At 37.5% G+C, this 18,940-nt stretch overlaps 1 protein-coding gene and 1 long non-coding RNA gene across 3 annotated transcripts; one reads left to right on the top strand and one right to left on the bottom strand.

The window, feature by feature from the left end:
• Positions 1-1,189: 1,189 nt before the first annotated feature.
• LOC106941169 (uncharacterized) lies at positions 1,190-1,954 on the bottom strand. The gene is made up of 2 exons (XR_001423285.1): positions 1,908-1,954; positions 1,190-1,799 (listed from the first exon to the last, which is right to left on the bottom strand). It is a non-coding gene; the product is annotated as an uncharacterized LOC106941169 (long non-coding RNA).
• Positions 1,955-5,923: 3,969 nt separating this feature from the next.
• Positions 5,924-15,339, top strand: LOC106941170 (sulfotransferase family cytosolic 2B member 1-like). Of its 2 annotated transcripts, none has more exons than XM_015024113.1 (6): positions 5,924-6,155; positions 12,350-12,558; positions 12,641-12,767; positions 13,174-13,268; positions 13,973-14,153; positions 14,261-15,339. In XM_015024113.1, the coding sequence occupies exons 1-6, from the start codon at positions 6,020-6,022 to the stop codon at positions 14,374-14,376; spliced, it is 864 nt and encodes a 287-aa protein (XP_014879599.1). In that variant the 5' UTR covers positions 5,924-6,019; the 3' UTR covers positions 14,377-15,339. The 2 variants fall into 2 exon arrangements, with proteins under 2 accessions (XP_014879599.1, XP_014879598.1); XM_015024112.1 differs by lacking the exon at positions 5,924-6,155 and adding an exon at positions 9,912-10,159.
• The last annotated feature ends 3,601 nt before the right edge of the window (positions 15,340-18,940 follow it).

Here is an 18,940-nt window from a genome sequence, read left to right as displayed (position 1 = left end):
ATTTTTTTTGTTGTGGGGAAATCTGAAAAAAAAACCCTTCTTTGAAAAATTGAAAAGGTGAAAGGGGGTTTTTTTTTTTTTTTTTTTTTTGGTTTAAACTATGTCATGCATGTTTGGGACTCTTATTTTGAAGTTAAAAAGGAAAACTTCTTGCTTTGATGTGCTTTATTTACATATTCTGCTCACACTGCACATAAATCTGGCTGATGGCTTCTTGTTACAACAGCATGTATGAAGCCCCGTCTTTTAGGCATTAGGCCCACTGGAGAATTAGACAAACCTAGTTACAGTGGACCTTAACTAGGTTTGTCTAAAAATCCTATCTGTGGATTTTTCTGTGGAATGTAACTCAAAATTATTAGCAGAACATTGATTGAGTCATGGTTTCCACTGTACATATTCATGCATCTTACGGTATGGCAGCTGTACGTGTTTTTTGAAGTGGTTTCAGGTATTGACAGATTTCAGCTAATCATGCGGTCCCTAACTCTTGTGAATGCTAAGAGTCCACCGTCCTCAAACCTGGACTAAGTCGTGGTTTGATTGCAATTTCTTTGATTTGTGAAACCGTAATTCTATTCATGTGAGCAGAAAAGTGGGGATTTCTAATTTTCTCCAAATTTAGATAAATTCCTGCCTTGTTCTTGCAAACCCACGATCATGTCTCATCTTGTCTCATGAGAGGAATGTATTGTCACATCCTTAGTTTGAAAGAATCCACATAAAATATATAACAATGCAATGACTTGAGGGTTTGTAGCTTGTCTTGGTTGTTTGTTGACCACTGTGTAGCTTTATCATTTTATGATCAAGTCTTATTGTTTATATATATATATATATATATATATATATATATATATATATATATATATATATTTATAAGCTATTTCAGCCAAACTCTTATTGTAATAAATTATTTTCTCGTTAACGTCCGTCTCTCTCATGCCCCCAGGTTGTTTGTCCATGTCTTCATGCTGGGCAGCTGGACGGTGTTGTTGGTGAAAGCCATCCTGACCGGTGCCGTCTCTCTCTGCTCGCTGTTCCTATTTGTCTCTCTGGTTCACAGCAACTGAAGAAAAAGCAGCAGGCCATAAAATAAACCCTTGACAGTCTCGGCTCAAACTGGAGGAAAGGTTTTCATAAGTCAAGAGTCTGAGCTGTGAAGCTTTAAAGGAGCTTCACAGTTGACTGACATGATCCACCAACTGGTTCAGCTTCCAGTTCTTCCAGTTTGTTTCATTGGTTATGAGTCCATGAGGAAAAAGAGCGTTTTCTGGGTAACATTTCTACCCAACTTTTCACTGAATTAGTTGAAGCTAAGGGACGAACGTCAACATCAGGATACTTCTTCAGTGTGACTGGATTCTGTTTGTTTTTAAGATGTGAATTTTGTATTGATGTAACTACAAATGAACTAACACTTAATAAAAAAAAATACATTTCTTTTAATTCTGTTCTCCAGTTTTTGCTTTGATCAGTTATGAAGTTCGATAAAAAATATGGAAGTTCCTTTAATATATAATGTTGCCAAAAATGATTATGGTTAAAAAATGACTCCAGAAATAACACATTGAAAGAAGAACATTTGGCTAAACTCAGAGTTACAGCACTGATTAATTTGTACTATGGACCATTACTAAAAAACAATAATGAATAGAAAACGAATCTGCCTTCTAACTATTCATTCTGATATTGTGTTTCAACACTTGAATAATCTGAATCTCGTCTCCAGCCAGGCACCAGAAACCTTGCTGTCTGTTTGGAGAGTCATTGATGTTTTAATTGACAGGAGAGTCGAGCTAAGGAAACAGAAGAACAAAATTGAGAAACACAGAGACAAACACGTGTCATTAAATACTGAGACTTTTTCTGAGATGTCTCAGCAGCTTCAGTTTCTGCTCACCTACCTGTAACATCCAGAGTAATGGTGTCAGGTGAGGTCCATCTCCCCAGCAGCTGGTCTGAAACCTGAAGTGATACTGGCCCGCATCGTCCAGCTTCACAGCCCGAATCTGAACCGAGCAGCTGGAATAGCTTCCCCCGGTGTAGCTAGAAGGCAGGCAGCAACTCAGTAACGTAATTTTACGTAGTTTTTATTCAGCATTCCTGCTTCAAGCTGGACATTCAGAAACCAACAGTTTTACTCGCTCCACATGACTCCATTGTGACTCAATTTTTTTGATCAATTATTCAAAATTGCTGCATTCCAGCCTGCTGAGCACTTAATATCTCATAATCTAATAATCCTATAATTACTCTTACTGGTGAAGATTTGTTGGAATGTGGATCTCAACATATAACAATTGACAGTTTTAGTTTTTAGTAGCTATTCAAATGGAGAGTGCATCAGCAGAGGAACATTTCAACGAGTTAAAGGAGATTGACGTTTTCCAAAATCAACTTCATTTCATCATGTTTAGATGTGAGTGACATAAAATGAATATGCCAACATGTTGCAAAAAACACTACAACAGCTCCTTAATGACTGGATCACTCCCACAGTGTTATTTTAAAGCTGTGTGATGCTAAAACAGCACTCACACTTTTGATTTAACGCTACACCTAAGATTTTAACTCTGGAATTTTTACTGAATATATTCCCTTTTTTTTTTTACTCTGTTGTCTTATCTCTTTATTTTATTTCTCCGTCAACTCATGTCACATGACTTGAATGGACCAACAATTAAAGAAGAAGACCTGCTCCACCTGCTGCTTGTAACAGATTGTGGTGAAGGTTGAGGAGATTAATGACTTGATCAGAAACTGTGGCTGACAACTGCAAAAGCGCAGCAAACAGGAAAACAAGCTGCAAACAGGTGAAACGGCCCAGGAAAAGCTAAACTTAATGATCTTTTTACATTTTTCATTTCATTTCATTGAAACCACAAAGAATGTTTCCACCATAACTTCCAATTGTTCAATATTTTTTTCTATCAGACTTTGAGTAGTGTGCAAGAATTATCCAAACATACTTTGACTTTACTGATCCCAAAGGAAAAATTATTGTAGTTGTAGCTCATTAATTCAGATTCTTCAGAGTTATTGTAGATGGCTGATTGCTGTTGGCAGGAAAGATCTTTTGTAGCTGTCTGTATCACAGCAAATCTGAAGAAGCCTCTGACTGACAATCTGTTTTCCCCATACAGACTCATGAAGAGGATGGTCAGAGTTGTCCATAGCATTCTTGACTCTTATAAAGAATCCTTCTTTGCATCATCTCCAGAGGTTCCACAGTTGTCTCCAGAACAGAACCAGAACAAATCCAGCTTTCTTTATCAGATTGTTGAGCATTTTGAGGTTCCTGGCTCTGATGCTGCTGCACCAACAGATGATAGCAGAAGCATCTCGACAGATCTTGGCTTCCTGGAGAAGTGCAGTCTGCTCTGTCTCTTCGTATAGACGCTTCACTGTTGCGTCTCCAGTCCAGTCTGTGTTCCAGATGAACACTGAGGTATTTATATTCCTGAACCACCTCCACATCTTCTCCCATGATGGAAATAGGGTTTCTCCTGGAATCAACAACCATCTTCTTTGTATTGTTTACAGTCAAGAATAGGTGATTGTTCCCACACCAGGCCACAAAGCGCTCCACCAGATCTCTGTACTCGGCCTCTTGTCTTTCTCTGATACAACTGCAGAGTCGTCTCAGTATTTCTATAGATGACAGAAGTCAGACTTGTGCTGGAAGTCTGAAGTGTAGAGAGTGAAAAGGAATGGTGAGAGTACAGAGCCCTGTGGTCTTCCTGTGCTGCTGACCACCTGGTTTGACACTCAGTCCTTCAGTCTCTTTTTCACAGACGCAGGTGATTGTTGAGGCCTCCACCTTCGTCTTCTGGAGTTTCTAACAGAACAGATCAGGCTGAATTGTGTTCAATGCACCTGATAATCAAAGAACCTGATCCTCACTGTGCTGCCTGCTTCGTCCAGATGACACTGGGTTTGTTGAAGCAGGTGTCTGATGACATCATCAACTCCATGACGATGAACAAACTGCAGAGGGTCCTGCAGAGGGAATCTGTCGAGATGCTTCTGCTGGTCTGCTTACTCAAGTGGGCCTCCAGGAGTCTCTCCAGGACGTTCATGATGTGGGTTTCCAGGGCAACAGGTCTACAGTCGTTATGTCTGATGGGTCTGATGGGCACCAGAACCAGGCAGGATGTCTTCCACAACAGAACCTCCTCTTGGGTCAGGCTAAGGTTGAAGAGACGCTGCCGAGTCCCACAGAGGGACTCTGGGACTGACACCATCTGGACCTGCAGCCTTGTTCCGGTTCAGCCTCTGCAGCTGCTTCTTCACTGCTAGACAAGGAAAAGTTGGAGGTGGAGGCAAAGGGAGCAGCAGCGTCTCCTAATGTGGTTGAAGACAAACTTGTGGAAGCAGAAGAGTCCATGACTGAGGAGGAAGATGGAACATCTGAGGTTTGACAGGAAAGCTGTGCGTCAGAGGAGGATCACATATCAGTTTGGCTGGAGACAGGAGATGATGATGATAATGATGATGATGATGATGATGATGATGATGAGCTTGTTCCTGGACTGAACCTGTTGAAGAATGTGTTCAGCTCATTTGCTCTGAAAAGAAAATAATATTGTTAAAACAATCATGGTGACATGTTTTTATGTAATAAGTATGTAATGTTTGGAATGAAGAAGATATGCTGCATAATCTGATGTCATTATAATAGAGTATTGTGGCTCAGTGCAAAAACACACATTTTGTTGGTTTCTGAAGAGTAAAAATTTAACAAATGTAAACACTTAAAGATTAAGTTTATATTTCACAGTCATCACAATGCTAAAGAAAAGTCTCACAACAGTGTAAAAATCATGGTATTTATTTACAAGACAAGAAGCGGGAGGAAGAGATTAAAGAATGTAATAGATTTTGCAGTGTCAGGTTATTTCTAGTATGATGATGTAATGGTGAATTTTTGGGCTTATTGTATTCTGTTTTATACTTGTGTGTAACTTTCGCTTGATTTATGAAAGCATGGAAAGTAACTAATCTGATGATTGAGTAAAATAAAATTACGTTGTAAGCAAATTCAATAAAAGCTTTTTTGCCCGTCACTGCTTTGGTTTTATTCAGATGTCAGATTTGGATAATTTGATGTGGTAAATATCTGCTGTAGAGCAGAACAATAATTTGATTTTTTTTTAATTATTATTATTATTTTTTTATGCTATTTAAACTCATTGGTGTGAAGTCTGGTACAAACAAGTTATATGAGGTTAAGTCACATAAATACAAAACAACAACAAAAAATACCCATTAAAGTTTGATCATCTTTTATGTTTTAAAAATATCCTCAGTATTTACAGTCCACATCAAATACATAATCTCTTCTCACACTCCTACTGTTACCACTGAGTCTAAAGGAACAGATCAAACTGAACCACACAGATTTTGTCCTGGGAGGAACTAAAAGGACACGGAGACCTGAATGAAAAAAGAGATAAAGGACAAAGCACACGGGTGAAAAGAATAGAGGACAGACAAATGAGTGAACGATGGACAGAAATAAAAGACTAAGCCTCATGTTTACAAAAAAAGGTGTTTATTTACACCATAAAAAAAGAGAAGAGAGCCATTGAACAAAAAATATCAAGACTTAAAATGCCCAAGACACATTTAGCCTGTCGTGAAAATGTATTGATTGAGTCATATCTGACATATTGACTGGAGAGGTACTGTGGGTCCTAGTCAGACTTTTCACTGTCACTGGCATTTTTTCTTGAGCCAGAAAAGCTAACTAGATTTGCTTAACAGGGGAACTTGAGCAAATCATCTTTCTAAACAGAATGAGCATGTCATAGTTCAAATCCTAAAATTAAAGAAGCCGATGACGTGCATCACACAGGGCCGCCGTTCAGAACGCTACATAAGAAAAGAAAGAGGCTCTGCCCTCCCTCTGCAGATCCTGAGTACAGACCAGGAGAGAGACCAGAGACAGAAACTACGTCCAGACGGAGCGGGTACCTGCAGCCTGTAAGCCGTCGCCTCCCTGGGATCAGTCGTCATGTCGTCGTCGATGTATGTTGAGTACCGAGGCCTTCTCCTGCCCCCTGTGGCCCACAATGCAGAGAGCCTGGAGTTTGCCCAAAATTTTTCAGTGGAAGACTCTGATGTGTTTGCGGTGACATATCCCAAGTCAGGTAGAGTAAACCAGTTCTTGTTTCTTTCTGTAGTTTAAATGCTTAAATCGTAGGTGTAGTCAATGCTCCACCCTGTTATATATAATAAATGTCATTGATGAAGTAAGATGTCATATCAGAGTTAGAGTAGCTGTTATGTTTGTTGTTCCTATCAGAGTGATGACAAGGGTAATTCTCAGAAAACATGATTCCATTCTTCAGGTTACAAGCAAAACTTTTAAAATATCATTTTGTGGCTTGTCGAGTTCAGACAACAGAAGATTAAATTGCCTTTTTTCCTGCTCTTTTAATGAAGAGTTTTTTTTTTCTTCCTACTCCTGAAATGCAAGGCACAAAATTTATATCTGCAACATATAAATGCATCAAGGATTCTGGACAAACCCGATGTTCACTAGTGACAAGGGTGTACGCTTTGGTTTATTAATTATTTTCACAAATACAAAATAGACTCCATGCCCATTTAAAGTTAATTTTATTTGATTTTTGTGTTTGAGCTCTTATTGCAACCTGACACCTTTGCTTCATGGATGAATGTTCAGTTTTATCAGCCACAGTTCAAAGCCTTTTATGCTTAAAAAAATTGGATTTTTCATTCGAGCATGAATTATAATCTTATTTTTGCATTCTCCCAAGTGTTTTTTTTTTTTAAGTTGCATTTTTGAGTTTAGTTTCTGTTGCCTTTTTGGGAAACCATAAAACTCTGCTTGATTGAAGAGTCTGGCACAATCATAAGATGTCGGCTTAGTTTGTGTCTAAATGCGTTTGTTTTCTCTGGGCAGATACCGGTTATACCTGTTTCCATGACGGCTTGTCTATTTTGGAAAATCAGTCACTCCATCACTCCCTTCAACCACCGCAGTTTCACCTTTCAGATTATCATACTAGCTGACGTTGGGATCAGACACAAACTACATATTCTGAAACAATAAACTCCATGTTCCTCAAAGTCATTAAGAAGCTGTCGCAGTGGTTTTTGGAACGTTATTTCACTCACATATAAATGTGAGGAAATGAAGTTGATTTTGGAAAACATCAGTCTCCTTTAACTCGTTGAAATATGTGTTCCTCTGCTGATGCACTCTCCATCTGAATAGCTACTAAAACTGTCAATTGTTATATGTTGAGATTCACATTCCAACAAATCTTCACCAGTCAGAGTAATTAAGATTATTAGATTATGAGATATTAAATACTCAGCAGGCTGGAATGCAGCAATTTTGAATAATTGCTAAAAAAAAAAAAAAAAATTGACTCCACATTGGAGTCATGTGGAGTGAGTAAAACTGTTGGTTTCTGAATGTCCAGCTTGAAGCAGGAATGCTGAATCAGTCTCCGTTACCTAGGCTGATCACAGAAGAAGACCATGAAGAAACCATAAGTTCATTTTAGTCAAGGTAAACAAGTTGAACATGCAAAGTTAAAAGTTAGTTAAAAGTTAAAAAATCATATAAAAGGTCTACTAAGTGAAAATCATTCAGTGAGGCCTCAATTACATTTTAGCTCTGCCTCTCCTAATTATTCATTCTGCAACCTGTTAATGCAACATATCTCAGTCAATGCGCTGAAGTTCATGGCATCTGTTCTTCCCTGTTTGGATGCTCTTGGTTCATCTCACCCTGCCTGGGACTCACAGCCTGGGGCTTTTAGAATCCAACAGTGAGCTCACTGTGAGAAAGCCACAACAGACTGTTTAGTTATGCAACACACACACACACACACACACACACACATACACACATGCACACATGCACACACAGTGGAATGCACAGAGAAACAAATACTCCCATGCATGCGAGGTATAACCAGTAGACAGCACATTAAAGGTGCAATCTCACATGATGGAGCATAGTGGCCTTGCAGATTGTCCACATGGGAGCATCAGAACTGAAATGCATATTTTTGTTTTGCAGAGCATTGGTGAAGCTGCTTTCTTTTACATCTCAACTTTCATCTGCACTGCACTGTGGGGAAAATGACTCAGCTGGTCAGCCACAGGTTGTCTGTGGTCCGCCATCATTGTTCCATGTAAAATGACAATCATTTGCACGTCACCACTCCTCTAAGGTCTAAATTATGTCAAAATTATATTCAACTACCATTCAATCCAGTGTTGTTAAGTAAGTGCTGTTACTAATTAAACATTTACATAAACTTTTCTAATTACATGATTATCCATGCACACTGCACTCATGCACCACTCAGAATCAACACAATCTAACTTGAAATGCTGCAACACGGATCCAATAATTCATAATTTCATGCTGAATTCATCGGATGGTTCACTCACTTTGGATTCTCATTTGCTCTCTGATTAATTTGGGCAATAATTATTTAACTATTTTGTGGCACTCAGACAGCAGTGACATTTATTTTCTGGATACTCAGATGATTTTATTATTTTTTAAATGAAAAACAAATAAACAAGACAGTGGTGTCAAAGAATGGCAATGTTCCTGTCACCATAGTGTGGAACACTATGAATTCGACACCAATGATCTCGGCGTACATGCACCATTCAGCATGAAAGCCACACGTACTTTAGAGACATGACAGCACTTTATGTTCCAGAAACATCCCCCTTAACTATGCCCTGCTCAGGGTGCCATTGTTGCTCCTATCAGACTGATGACATGCTAATGCTCAGAAAACATGGTTCCATTCTTCCTATGAAGTTTCAGGTTACAAGCAAAACTTTTAAAATACCATTATGCGGCTTGTCGAGTTCAGACAACAGAAGATTGAATTGCCTGCCTTCTCCATTGTTCCACATCTTTCTCAGTAGAGCGTCTGTAAGAATGGCACTATGCTTTCAGAGGAGTCGGACGTAGATGTTTGCCGCCTGTGCATCGTTTTCACCTCTGTGGAAGATTCTATGGACTATCTGGACTATCCTCGACAATAACTTAAATTTAAAGAAGTAATCTCTCAGAAACAGTCCCATTGTCTTAATCGTATCTTGACCACGGCTGCACTGTGAGGTTGACTTGTGTGTTTTAGAACATATAGTTATGAATTGACATTTTTTAATCCATTTGATTAACGATTTATTTTTATTTTGAGTTGTTTACATTCTGCTCTGAGTGGGATCAGGTTAACAGCCAACTTGGTGGCTCACATTTTAACTAATGTTCTGCAGATCACTGAATGCGGGAAAAGAAGAAGCAACAATAGTAGCTATTAGTGTGCAAGTTAAGCAACTTCCTTAAAACCCGTCTTAGAACTTGTGAAAGATCAAGAAGTGTTGTGCTGCAGTGAAACACGATTCAAAATCTGGTCAATTATTCAATTAGGGAAATGCAAACTGACTTCGGTTCATTTATATTTTATGTTTATTTTAAAATATCTATTTCTTTTTATTATTACAGCTTTCCCCCGAAGTATGTGATGTGAATTTGCGCAGACTACACAGCAATTTACCTTCAAGGGGTTTATGCAAATGTGTTCTCAAATTACTTTTATGCCCTCTAGTAAAAAAAAAAAAAAAAAAGTTTTACTCCGACTTTAAAACATTTGAGTGTGATAGGATAAATGCAGCAAAAATAAACAGCAGAAAATCCTCTAAGTTTCATAAAATTTCAACAACTTTACTTCCGCACAATTATTTTTTTCAGGACAAAAACACTTTATACATGGAAAATAAATATTTGAGAAATGCATAGCAACGAAGAAAATGGTAAAAAAAAAAAAAAAAAAAAAAACACCATCTTTTTAAATAGAAAATTGAAGCAGACCAGGTTGCCTTCGTGGAGCTTCATGTTCCCGCGAGAGGGGCTGGAAGTCTCGGCAGGGGAGACGAGCGCTTCGGTCAGTTCACTGCTCCGCACGAACAGTGGTTTGGTAGTGACTCGGTTTCTGCAGCATAATGTCTTCTTCCGAGGAGCTTTACCTGGAGTATCAGGGACTTCTGTTTCCCAGAGAGACTCACTCTGCAGAGAGTTTGAAGTTTGCGCAGGAATTCACTCTGAAAGATGATGATGTTCTCGCGGTTACGTACCCGAAGTCAGGTCAGTTTAGTTAAAGATAATACTTTTTTTTTCCCCCTCACGGGTGGATACATTACTGAAACTAACGCTAAATCACATCGAGATCAGCTGTTCCAAAAATCATTAGTAACGACGCATGCTTTAACAGCATCGAGAATGCATTAATGTCTGTTCTCATATTCAGCCGGAATAAAAATGGACTTTGAACACTTTGTGAACTACACAAACCTTGCATTGTAGGTTTGCAACAGCGACAGTGTTGCAGTGGACTGGCTTTTACGATAAGACTTGTCATTTCCAGTAAATAGCCGAACTTTACATATTTTTTCCAAGTTGCATGAAACTTAAGTGGGATCCTTTATGCGATAAACCAACACAGGGCGGGTCGTGTGAAGTGGAAGTGAATATTATGTACGGCTTTAATCATTTTGTGCAAATAATAAGGTGAAAAGTAGCAGTATTATTTGTCGAATATCCCTAAATAAAATCAAGTTTAACCAATCGCCTTTAGAAATCACGCAAGTTATTGTAGTCCAGGCACGTGCAGAGTGGGGGTCTGGGGGTGCTTGAAGTGCCCTTTTGGTCAAATTTTATTTTTTTAATTTTTTTAATTTTTTGTATTGTTATTTTCTAAGCCCTCTTCTGAGACATAATAATATGTACTAAAATTATTTAATTTTTGTTGGGGATTTTTTTGTACAACATAATAATCACTCCGGTCACCTTGTTACATTTGTTCTTTTGCCCATGAGGAATGACGCAAATGCCTCTTGCACAATGTCAGTGTTTTTATACTGATATGCTTCTTGCCAAGATGTTCAGGGGAGATGTTATCTGGAAGAGATTGCTGAGATCCTCATCTCAGATGGAAGAATCTGACATTGTGTGTGTTCTGTACAAATCTGGAAAAAAAAAAATGTCAACAAGTTAGCTAAAAAGGGAAAATGATCCAGGGAGTCCTGTCAGCTGGTGTCCGTAGCAAACATTGGACTGAAATGATGACTGCACAGTACATCACCCTGCACATCGTGGTGAAACATGCTGCTGGCAGTACTGCTGGGATCCTTTTCAAGAACCGTGACAGGGCAGCTGATTTGCATAGATGCAATAATGGATAAATGCCAGGTAATACTGGGAAAAGAACCAGCATCTAAATGTAACTTCGAGTGAAGTAAGTTGTGCTTCACAATGGCAATAAATCCTGTCGCTGCATGCTGGAATAAAATGAGATGCTTGAACAGTATGAAGTTATTTGGCAATTAATGAAGTACTGAAGCAAAAATATGCTTGCCTTGAGGATTTTTTTTTTTTTTTAAATTAACTCATTTGAATCATTTCAGGAGTTCCTAAAGGGAACAACGTGAAACTTTGAAAGATTGGGACTCGTGAGGATCTTTCCTGATTCCTTTGCCGTCCTTTTTGGAGTTCAACTTTTCATTATGATATAAATCTCAGGCCTGTGTTTCACTTAACACCTCCGATGTATGTGAGCCCTTATTGCATGTAAACTGACAAAAACTATTATGAGATTTCTATTGGAATATGTCAGGGAAAAGGTGTAACCTTGTAATCCTCCCTAATAGTACATGTAAAGCTTCAGGATTTCCCTTGTGCACCCTCTCAGTCTATAGTTGTTATCTATAGATAACAACTATAAATAGTTGTTATCTATAGATAACAACTATAAATAGTTGTTTATAGTAACATCTATAAATAGTTGTTATCTATAGATAACAACTATAGACTGAGAGGGTGCACAAGGGAAATCCTGAAGCTTTACATGTACTATTCGGGAGGATTACAAGGTTACACCTTTAGTTGTTATCTATAGATGGAAAAAAACAAATTTCAGATTTCCATTTAGAGGATCTACAAGACTTTTAAGCATCCACAGCTCCATAAGAGCGTCATCCAGGCTAAGGAATAAATGTATACTTCGATGGAAATCACACAACTACAGTTATTTGTTAATACTAAGAGTTTGTTACAGAAAAATAAATTAAAGAGAGCACTTTGTGCAGCTTCTTTTTTACCCTTGTGTGCTCACATTAGTATGATGTTTGGCCCCAAACTGATACAGAAAGTTAAAAAAAAAAAACAGCTCATTTCCCCTTTGTTTCTCAATAAGTCTGAGTCAACACCCAGTTAAAAACAATCCAACAACAACAAAAAAGGAAATGCTGACTTCTACTGAAGTCTTTGTCTTTGTAGGGACGATCTGGATGCAGGAGATCCTCCCGCTGGTGCTAAGTGGCGGAGATCTGACTCGCGTCCAAACGGTCGTGAACTGGGACCGGGCCCCGTGGCTGGAGGAGACCAGGCTGGCGCAGGTCGTGGACAAGCTGCCGTCGCCACGTGCGCTCGTCACACACTTTCCCTACAGCTTCATGCCGCCTTCCTTCCGCACGTCCAAAGCCAAAGTAAGTGGGTGGAGACTCGGTCAGATATGTCCAGGCTCTTCTTGAGAATATAGACAGCGCTGCATGTGTTTGTCTCTTGCAGGTGGTCTACGTAATGAGGAACCCAAAAGACATCCTGGTGTCTTCATATTACTTCCACCAGATGGCCGCCTTCCTGGAGGATCCAGGGACTTTTGAGGAGTTCATGGAAAAATTCCTGAATGGTCCAAGTCAGAGAATCCAAAAATTATTCAAATTCCTCAAGGAGTTTGGTGTTTTCTTTCCCATGTAGCCTGTGTTAATATTTCAGTCTATCAATATTAAGAAACTAGTTTATCAGTTGAAGTGTCGAGGTAGTTTTGCTCTCATGATGGGATCCTAATTGTGTGATCTGCTTTACTACATCAAGATTTCATTATTCATAAATAATGGTATAAATAACATTTGACATGACATGATTATAATAAAATTTTAACAAAGGCTAAAGGATAAATTATACATTTCTCGAGATTCTTCCAGAAGGTTTCCAGGGTGTTTTTGTCATGCTGCATCTGTTTTAAGCTGCATAAAAAAAATTATATATATATTTTTTTAATTCTGTGATCATGTATTGATTTATTTATTTTTTGTCTGCAGTCGTCTTTGGGAAATGGACAGACCATGTAAAGAGCTGGAGAAATGCAGAGCTGGGAGACAGGATACTTTTCATCACTTATGAGGAAATGGTTCAGGTAATGTTAAGAGTTTATGTAATCTTTGGCTAGTTTAGACTTCCTGTTTTAAACTATGTTGTACTGCATGTGTTATCTTTAGCCTTCCTGTTTGCCCCTTCGTTTTTACGGAAAAACTATTTTTGTTCACAAATGTCAACTAAAGACCGAAAAACACTTATAGGTTTCCCATAAACCATTTATAGCCATTTATAGTAGCACTGACTTGTGGTAACTCTCTTCCATTCATATAAGTTTCAGTAGTTTTTTTTTTTTTTTTTTTTTTTCAATCCCTTCACAATAAAAGTCAGGTACATAAGTGTCTTATGGGAAGACACCTATGTGCCTTCCCCACATGTTTCCGACTAGGAAGTTGGAAACATGTTGCATGTTACTTGTGTAAATTAAAAGACATCCTGATGAAACCGGCTTCTTCCTTTTTTGTTGGGCTTCATGTTATGTGTGATTATGAACCTAATGTACTTTACAAATATTACAAATATTTAAATTATAAATCTTTTAAACTGTTCCACATGTCATTTTAAAGCCAGAAATTTCAATGTATTTTATTGGGGTTACATGTGCTGGGCCAACATAAAGTTGTGCCTAAATGTGAAGTGAAATAATAATAAAAAAAAGATAAGCAGAGAGATTACAAGAGGAAAGAGTTTGTACCCATATTTTATCATAACCGTGTTCATGATCGAGCATCGTCTCTCGTTCAGGACCTGCCCGCCTCCATCAGGCGCATTTCTGACTTCTTGCACCAGAATCTGAGTGAAGAAGTCATTCAGAAGATAGCGAAGCATTGCTCTTTCCAGAGCATGAAGGCCAACACCATGTCCAACTTCAGCCTCTGCCCTAAGGAGTACATGGACAACGACAAGTCTCACTTCCTGAGGAAAGGTCAGTTTTTTTTTTTTATGTCTGTCTACTGATCACATGAGATTTGTTTTCCTGTCAACGAGTCGGTGTTTGTTTCACTCTTTGACCGATGTGTTGTTTTGCGACAGGGATCGCAGGAGACTGGAAAAACCACTTCAACTCAGAACAGCTGGCCCGATTTAAGTCTGTGATCACTAAAGAGCTGGAGGGAGAGAACTTCTCTCTGCCGTGGAGCTTGGACTGATCCACGCATGAAAATTCAAGTAAGAAGAAACAAAATCAAGGCATCAACTGTTAGTTGTTGTTTTTTTTTTTCCAAATAGGACGCGTTTGTGCTATTTGTATAATTCAAAATTATTTAGATTTAATGTGAGTAATGTGAAAGATTCAGACAGTAACTTGTGCCTTTACATGTATTTAATTATTGATCGATTGTTGGAAGAGTTTAATTAAAGTATTTGTTTTTTTTAGTTTGAATAATAAGCAGACATTTCTATGGGAAAGGGGCACTTATAGTGTAGATCACCTACTTTTGAACTAACTGCAGAATAACATCATTTATTTGAGTGCAAATTTTATCTGTATAACTAAGATCAATGTGCAAATAATATAAATGTAAAAAGAAAAAGTGTAAGGGAAACACAATGTATTCAAGTCAACAAAAACTTAAAACATTTCTCATTTCAAGCCAGAAGTTTTTATATACAACATAAAGGACATCTTTTTTTCCCCTACTTTCTTATATTAAATGCACTACAATTATTTTGTAGTCGCTTTTGGCTACCAAAGGTTTTCCTATTTACTAAATGCCAGAATAATGAGATACTTTTGTTTCCTGTTCCCTTCAAACTCAGAGGGCTCAGTAAAACATGATCCTGTTATTTAGTAGCTTTATCTTTAAGCTCTCTGACTTTCATGGGGTTTTAGTCCATTCTTCCTCACAGAGCTGCTGTGAGCTTTTCACTTTGAGTTTTGAAGAAAGACTTAAAAACATCCTCTTAAGGAAATATTTGTCTCATCATTCTGGCCTTGATGAAATAGAAAGAAAGTTGTTAATACCTGCTAACATAAAAAAAGGAAAAGTGTAATCTCATACAAAGTTAGACTGAAAAAAAAAATGATTACATGTTTTTAATGATGTTTAAATTCCTTTATTGACAATATCCTGTTAAAGTTTACTTCAAATAAATTCATATCAACATTTACAGTTCCAGTTCTTGTCATCTTCTTTGCTGGGATACAAAATTTAATCACCTGATTTAAGTAGAATCTGATTTTTTTTTTATTACTGTAGATTCCTTCCTATTTGCAATGTTTCCATAAATAATATTTAGGGGTAAGACGGTGTGTGTTTTTATAACCATGAGCATCTCCTAAGAGTAAAGGATCCTTTTTGTTTGGTCGTTTGGTTGTTTTCTATGCAATAATGAGTATATAATGATCAGAATGAAGAAGATATGCTGCATGATTTGATAGAATTACAAAGGGGTGTTGCACAGTTCCCATTTAGTGCAAAGACATAAATATTGTTGGTTTCTGCAGAATGAAAGTTGAAAAAAATGCATATCTCTTTTTCCACACCAAGCAGATCAGGTTATTAGCAAACATGGAGGGCAGAGCTGAACTCAGGCCTCTGTACTAAACCAAATCTATGACAGTACTTGCATCTCATAAAAGAGCAACACAACATGCAGGTCAGCTGTGAATATGACGATTGTTCAACACGTACATTTGTCCTTTTGGACTGATGCAAATAGTGAATTTGAATTCGTAAAAGCTGTGAAAATGGAGCCGGCGTGTAACATTTAGTGTTTCTCACGGTAGCTGTCGCAGAATTTAAATAAATGTTGAGTTGCTGCTGAGAGCAAGGGATCAAACTTACGTCAGCTTAGAGCGAGAAACGTCCCGCTACAGTAAGAGAAGTGAATTTAACCTGAAACAGGAGATTTCTTGATTAAAGATTTAGAGTCCATTATTGGTCTGATTAGTTGGTAAGTTGGCTAAAAATATCTGGTAACACTTTATTTGAAGGGGGGTGAATAAGACTGACATGACACTGTCATAAACATGACATAACACCTGTCATAAACATGACATAACATCTGTCATAAACATGACATAACATCTGTCATAAACATGACATAACACCTGTCATAAACATGACATAACACCTGTCATAAACATGACATAACATCTGTCATGAACATGAAGAAGCCTTCATGAATATTTATGCCTGTTGTCATAAAGCGTCATTCGGTAAATTATGACACTTTTAATACAAAGTTGACATTATTCAAAATGTCTTTATTATGACAACTTGACATTAACCAAGAAATCATTACTGATATAAATTTGTTATAAAAGTATTACTGATTGCACTTTAAAAATTAGGTAACTTTATGTTATTAAAGGTAAAGTTTAAACAGTAATGATTTCTTGGTTAATGTCAAGTTGTCATAATCGCCATTTAACATTGAAATTGTTGCAATAATAAGTAATGAAAACTATGCCAATCAGACGCAGAGCAAGTTATCTCCCGTTTGCCCACAGCAGCCATATTTACTGAGTGATTCCTCAGTTTTTGTACCAATTAAATTGACAAAGGAGATAAATATTGTTGTGTACTTAATCAGAGGCTACTTCTTTAGGAATGTTTAGGAGATAAATGTGTAGCTACGTCTTTATCATCCAGTGGAAAAGTTGATATTCCCAGACATTTTTATCATTTGATCTGCAAGAATGTGTTTGTTTACAAGTAGGAATCCTGATCTGAAAGCATTCTGGGTAACAGAAACAAGTTATATAAAAATGTAAAAAAAAAAACAAAAAAAAACGAGGTTGGAATCTGACTTTTTTTTTTTTTTTTACATGAACTTTAGTGGTAACATAAACCTATGGCAGATAAATATGTTTATTGCCTGATGACTCATCAAGTATAGCACTAATACCTTGGACCCATTGAGGCGAGCTGAGTAAACAATGCCTGCAGAGGAAACTATTAAACAGAACAAAAGGGGCTTGTGTATATAAAGGTCATGCAGTCAGTGGAGAACTGGCTGGATTTCACTACAGGAAAACGACCCACAGCATCAGAGGTGTTCTAACAAGGAAGAGGACCAAGTAAGAAAACCCAAACCCATCTTTGCAGATCTGCAAAGATGAACAGATGTTCAGCTACAATAACACTCAAAAAGGGAATATAGGAATGTTTAGACGCCGCATCTGTTTTCACTTGGATCCCTGCAATCCACACTGAGTTTCACACATCAGTTTCTTCATGTTGTGATGGGTTTTCTACATAAGGATTCCTAACTAACAAACATCATTTTATACAGATTTCAGAACATGACTGAGGTCATTTTGAACTCAACGAACATGTTTTTAAAACAACAAGAAAAAACCCAGCAACATGGAAAGCACTGAGGAGAAATGGGAATTAATCAGGTCAAATGCTAAACAGATCATTAACTTTTGTGAATGAATACACTTTTCATTGTCACTGCAAGTAGGTGCATGAATTTTTGCCGTGCTGTGCCTGAACGAAGACGTCCATCACCCGAATAAATACAGTTATACTAAAACTTTAAATTTACATATAAAGTCAGTCACAGTTTAACCAGAGTTTTAAAAATCTGTATGAGTATTTATCTCGATATTTTTTGCACAATTTTTTCACCTAAAAATGAGTAGAAAATAACTGCAACTCAATAAATATTATTAATTAAGACTTAGAGTAATTTTTTTTCCTCTCTAAAGTTATGCTTCCATACTAGATAGACGAAATATTAAACTAGTCCAACGAATCTAAGTCCTGCCTACATTTTCTTTCCATTAGATATGAAAATTACAGCATAATTGCAAAATCAGGAAGACGGTTTTATGACATTCCTCACATTACACAGCTTATTTTATGTAACATGAGAGATATCGTAAATATATGTAGATGTTAATTTGAACTCTACGCTTCTCTTTATTAGTGTGTTGGTTAATCCAAGCCGTGCAGCAGAGAGCAGTTCACTCCCTTTAACTCTGTGTGAATCACTCCTGTCAAATTGCCCAGTTGCTTAGTGCTGAAATGGATTTACAACCACGCCTGTCACAAAAAACAAAATAAAACAATAGTGATGCAAAGATCAACTTTGATGCAAAAGCAAATCTGCTGCTTGCCGTCGTACAAACATGTAATTAAGGAAACTGTAGAGCGGGAAGGGCCTGTAGCATCTCTGTAACACTGAAACTGAAACACTGAGGTGAATATAGAGAACTTAATGGTTTTGAAGCGCAGCAGAAGTGTAAAAGCTAATGGGCGCGCTGCAGCCCTCACACTCTGTGTCAGTGAGTCATGATGTTTTCATCGCTTATCTCATAGTTGCTCTAGTCAGTTTGTCCAGACAAGCTCAGACAAGCAGATGTGCATTCTTCATCCTGGCTGTCAAATAACAAACATGTGAGAATGACAGGTGGAAACAACTCAGGGAGTAATTCTGTCATTTGGAAATGTGCTGGAAATTAGCTCAAAAGTTGCTCTTATATTTAAGTATTTTATGCCAGATTTGTTTTGGAGGATGTTTACCAGGATATTCATCAGTATTGATGATTAATATTAGAACAAAGTGGAGATGATTATGTGGTATAGCATGGTATTAACAGCACACCGCGCTGTTTCTTGTCATATTACTGTGGCCTTCAAAACACACACACACACACACACACACACACAAAAAAAACAAAACAAAGAAAACATGCCCCAGAAACTAAAGCCAAACAGATTCAAACATGCCTCTGCATACAAGTTGATGATTAACGGA

This window comes from Poecilia latipinna, unplaced genomic scaffold, assembly GCF_001443285.1.
Source record: "Poecilia latipinna isolate Pla-1442-1.1 unplaced genomic scaffold, P_latipinna-1.0 Scaffold3528, whole genome shotgun sequence".
Taxonomy (NCBI): Eukaryota; Metazoa; Chordata; class Actinopteri; order Cyprinodontiformes; family Poeciliidae; genus Poecilia; species Poecilia latipinna.
Note: the sequence above shows the minus strand (reverse complement) of the source record. Positions and strands in the feature narration are given on the sequence as shown.

Coding starts and splice junctions, on each gene's coding strand:
- LOC106941170 (XM_015024112.1), top strand. CDS start 10,018: ATGTCTTCTTCCGAGGAGCTTTACCTGGAGTATCAGGGACTTCTGTTT. Junction 10,160..12,349: donor GGTTACGTACCCGAAGTCAG/GTCAGTTTAGTT, acceptor TTGTCTTTGTAG/GGACGATCTGGATGCAGGAG. Junction 13,269..13,972: donor CTTATGAGGAAATGGTTCAG/GTAATGTTAAGA, acceptor TCTCTCGTTCAG/GACCTGCCCGCCTCCATCAG.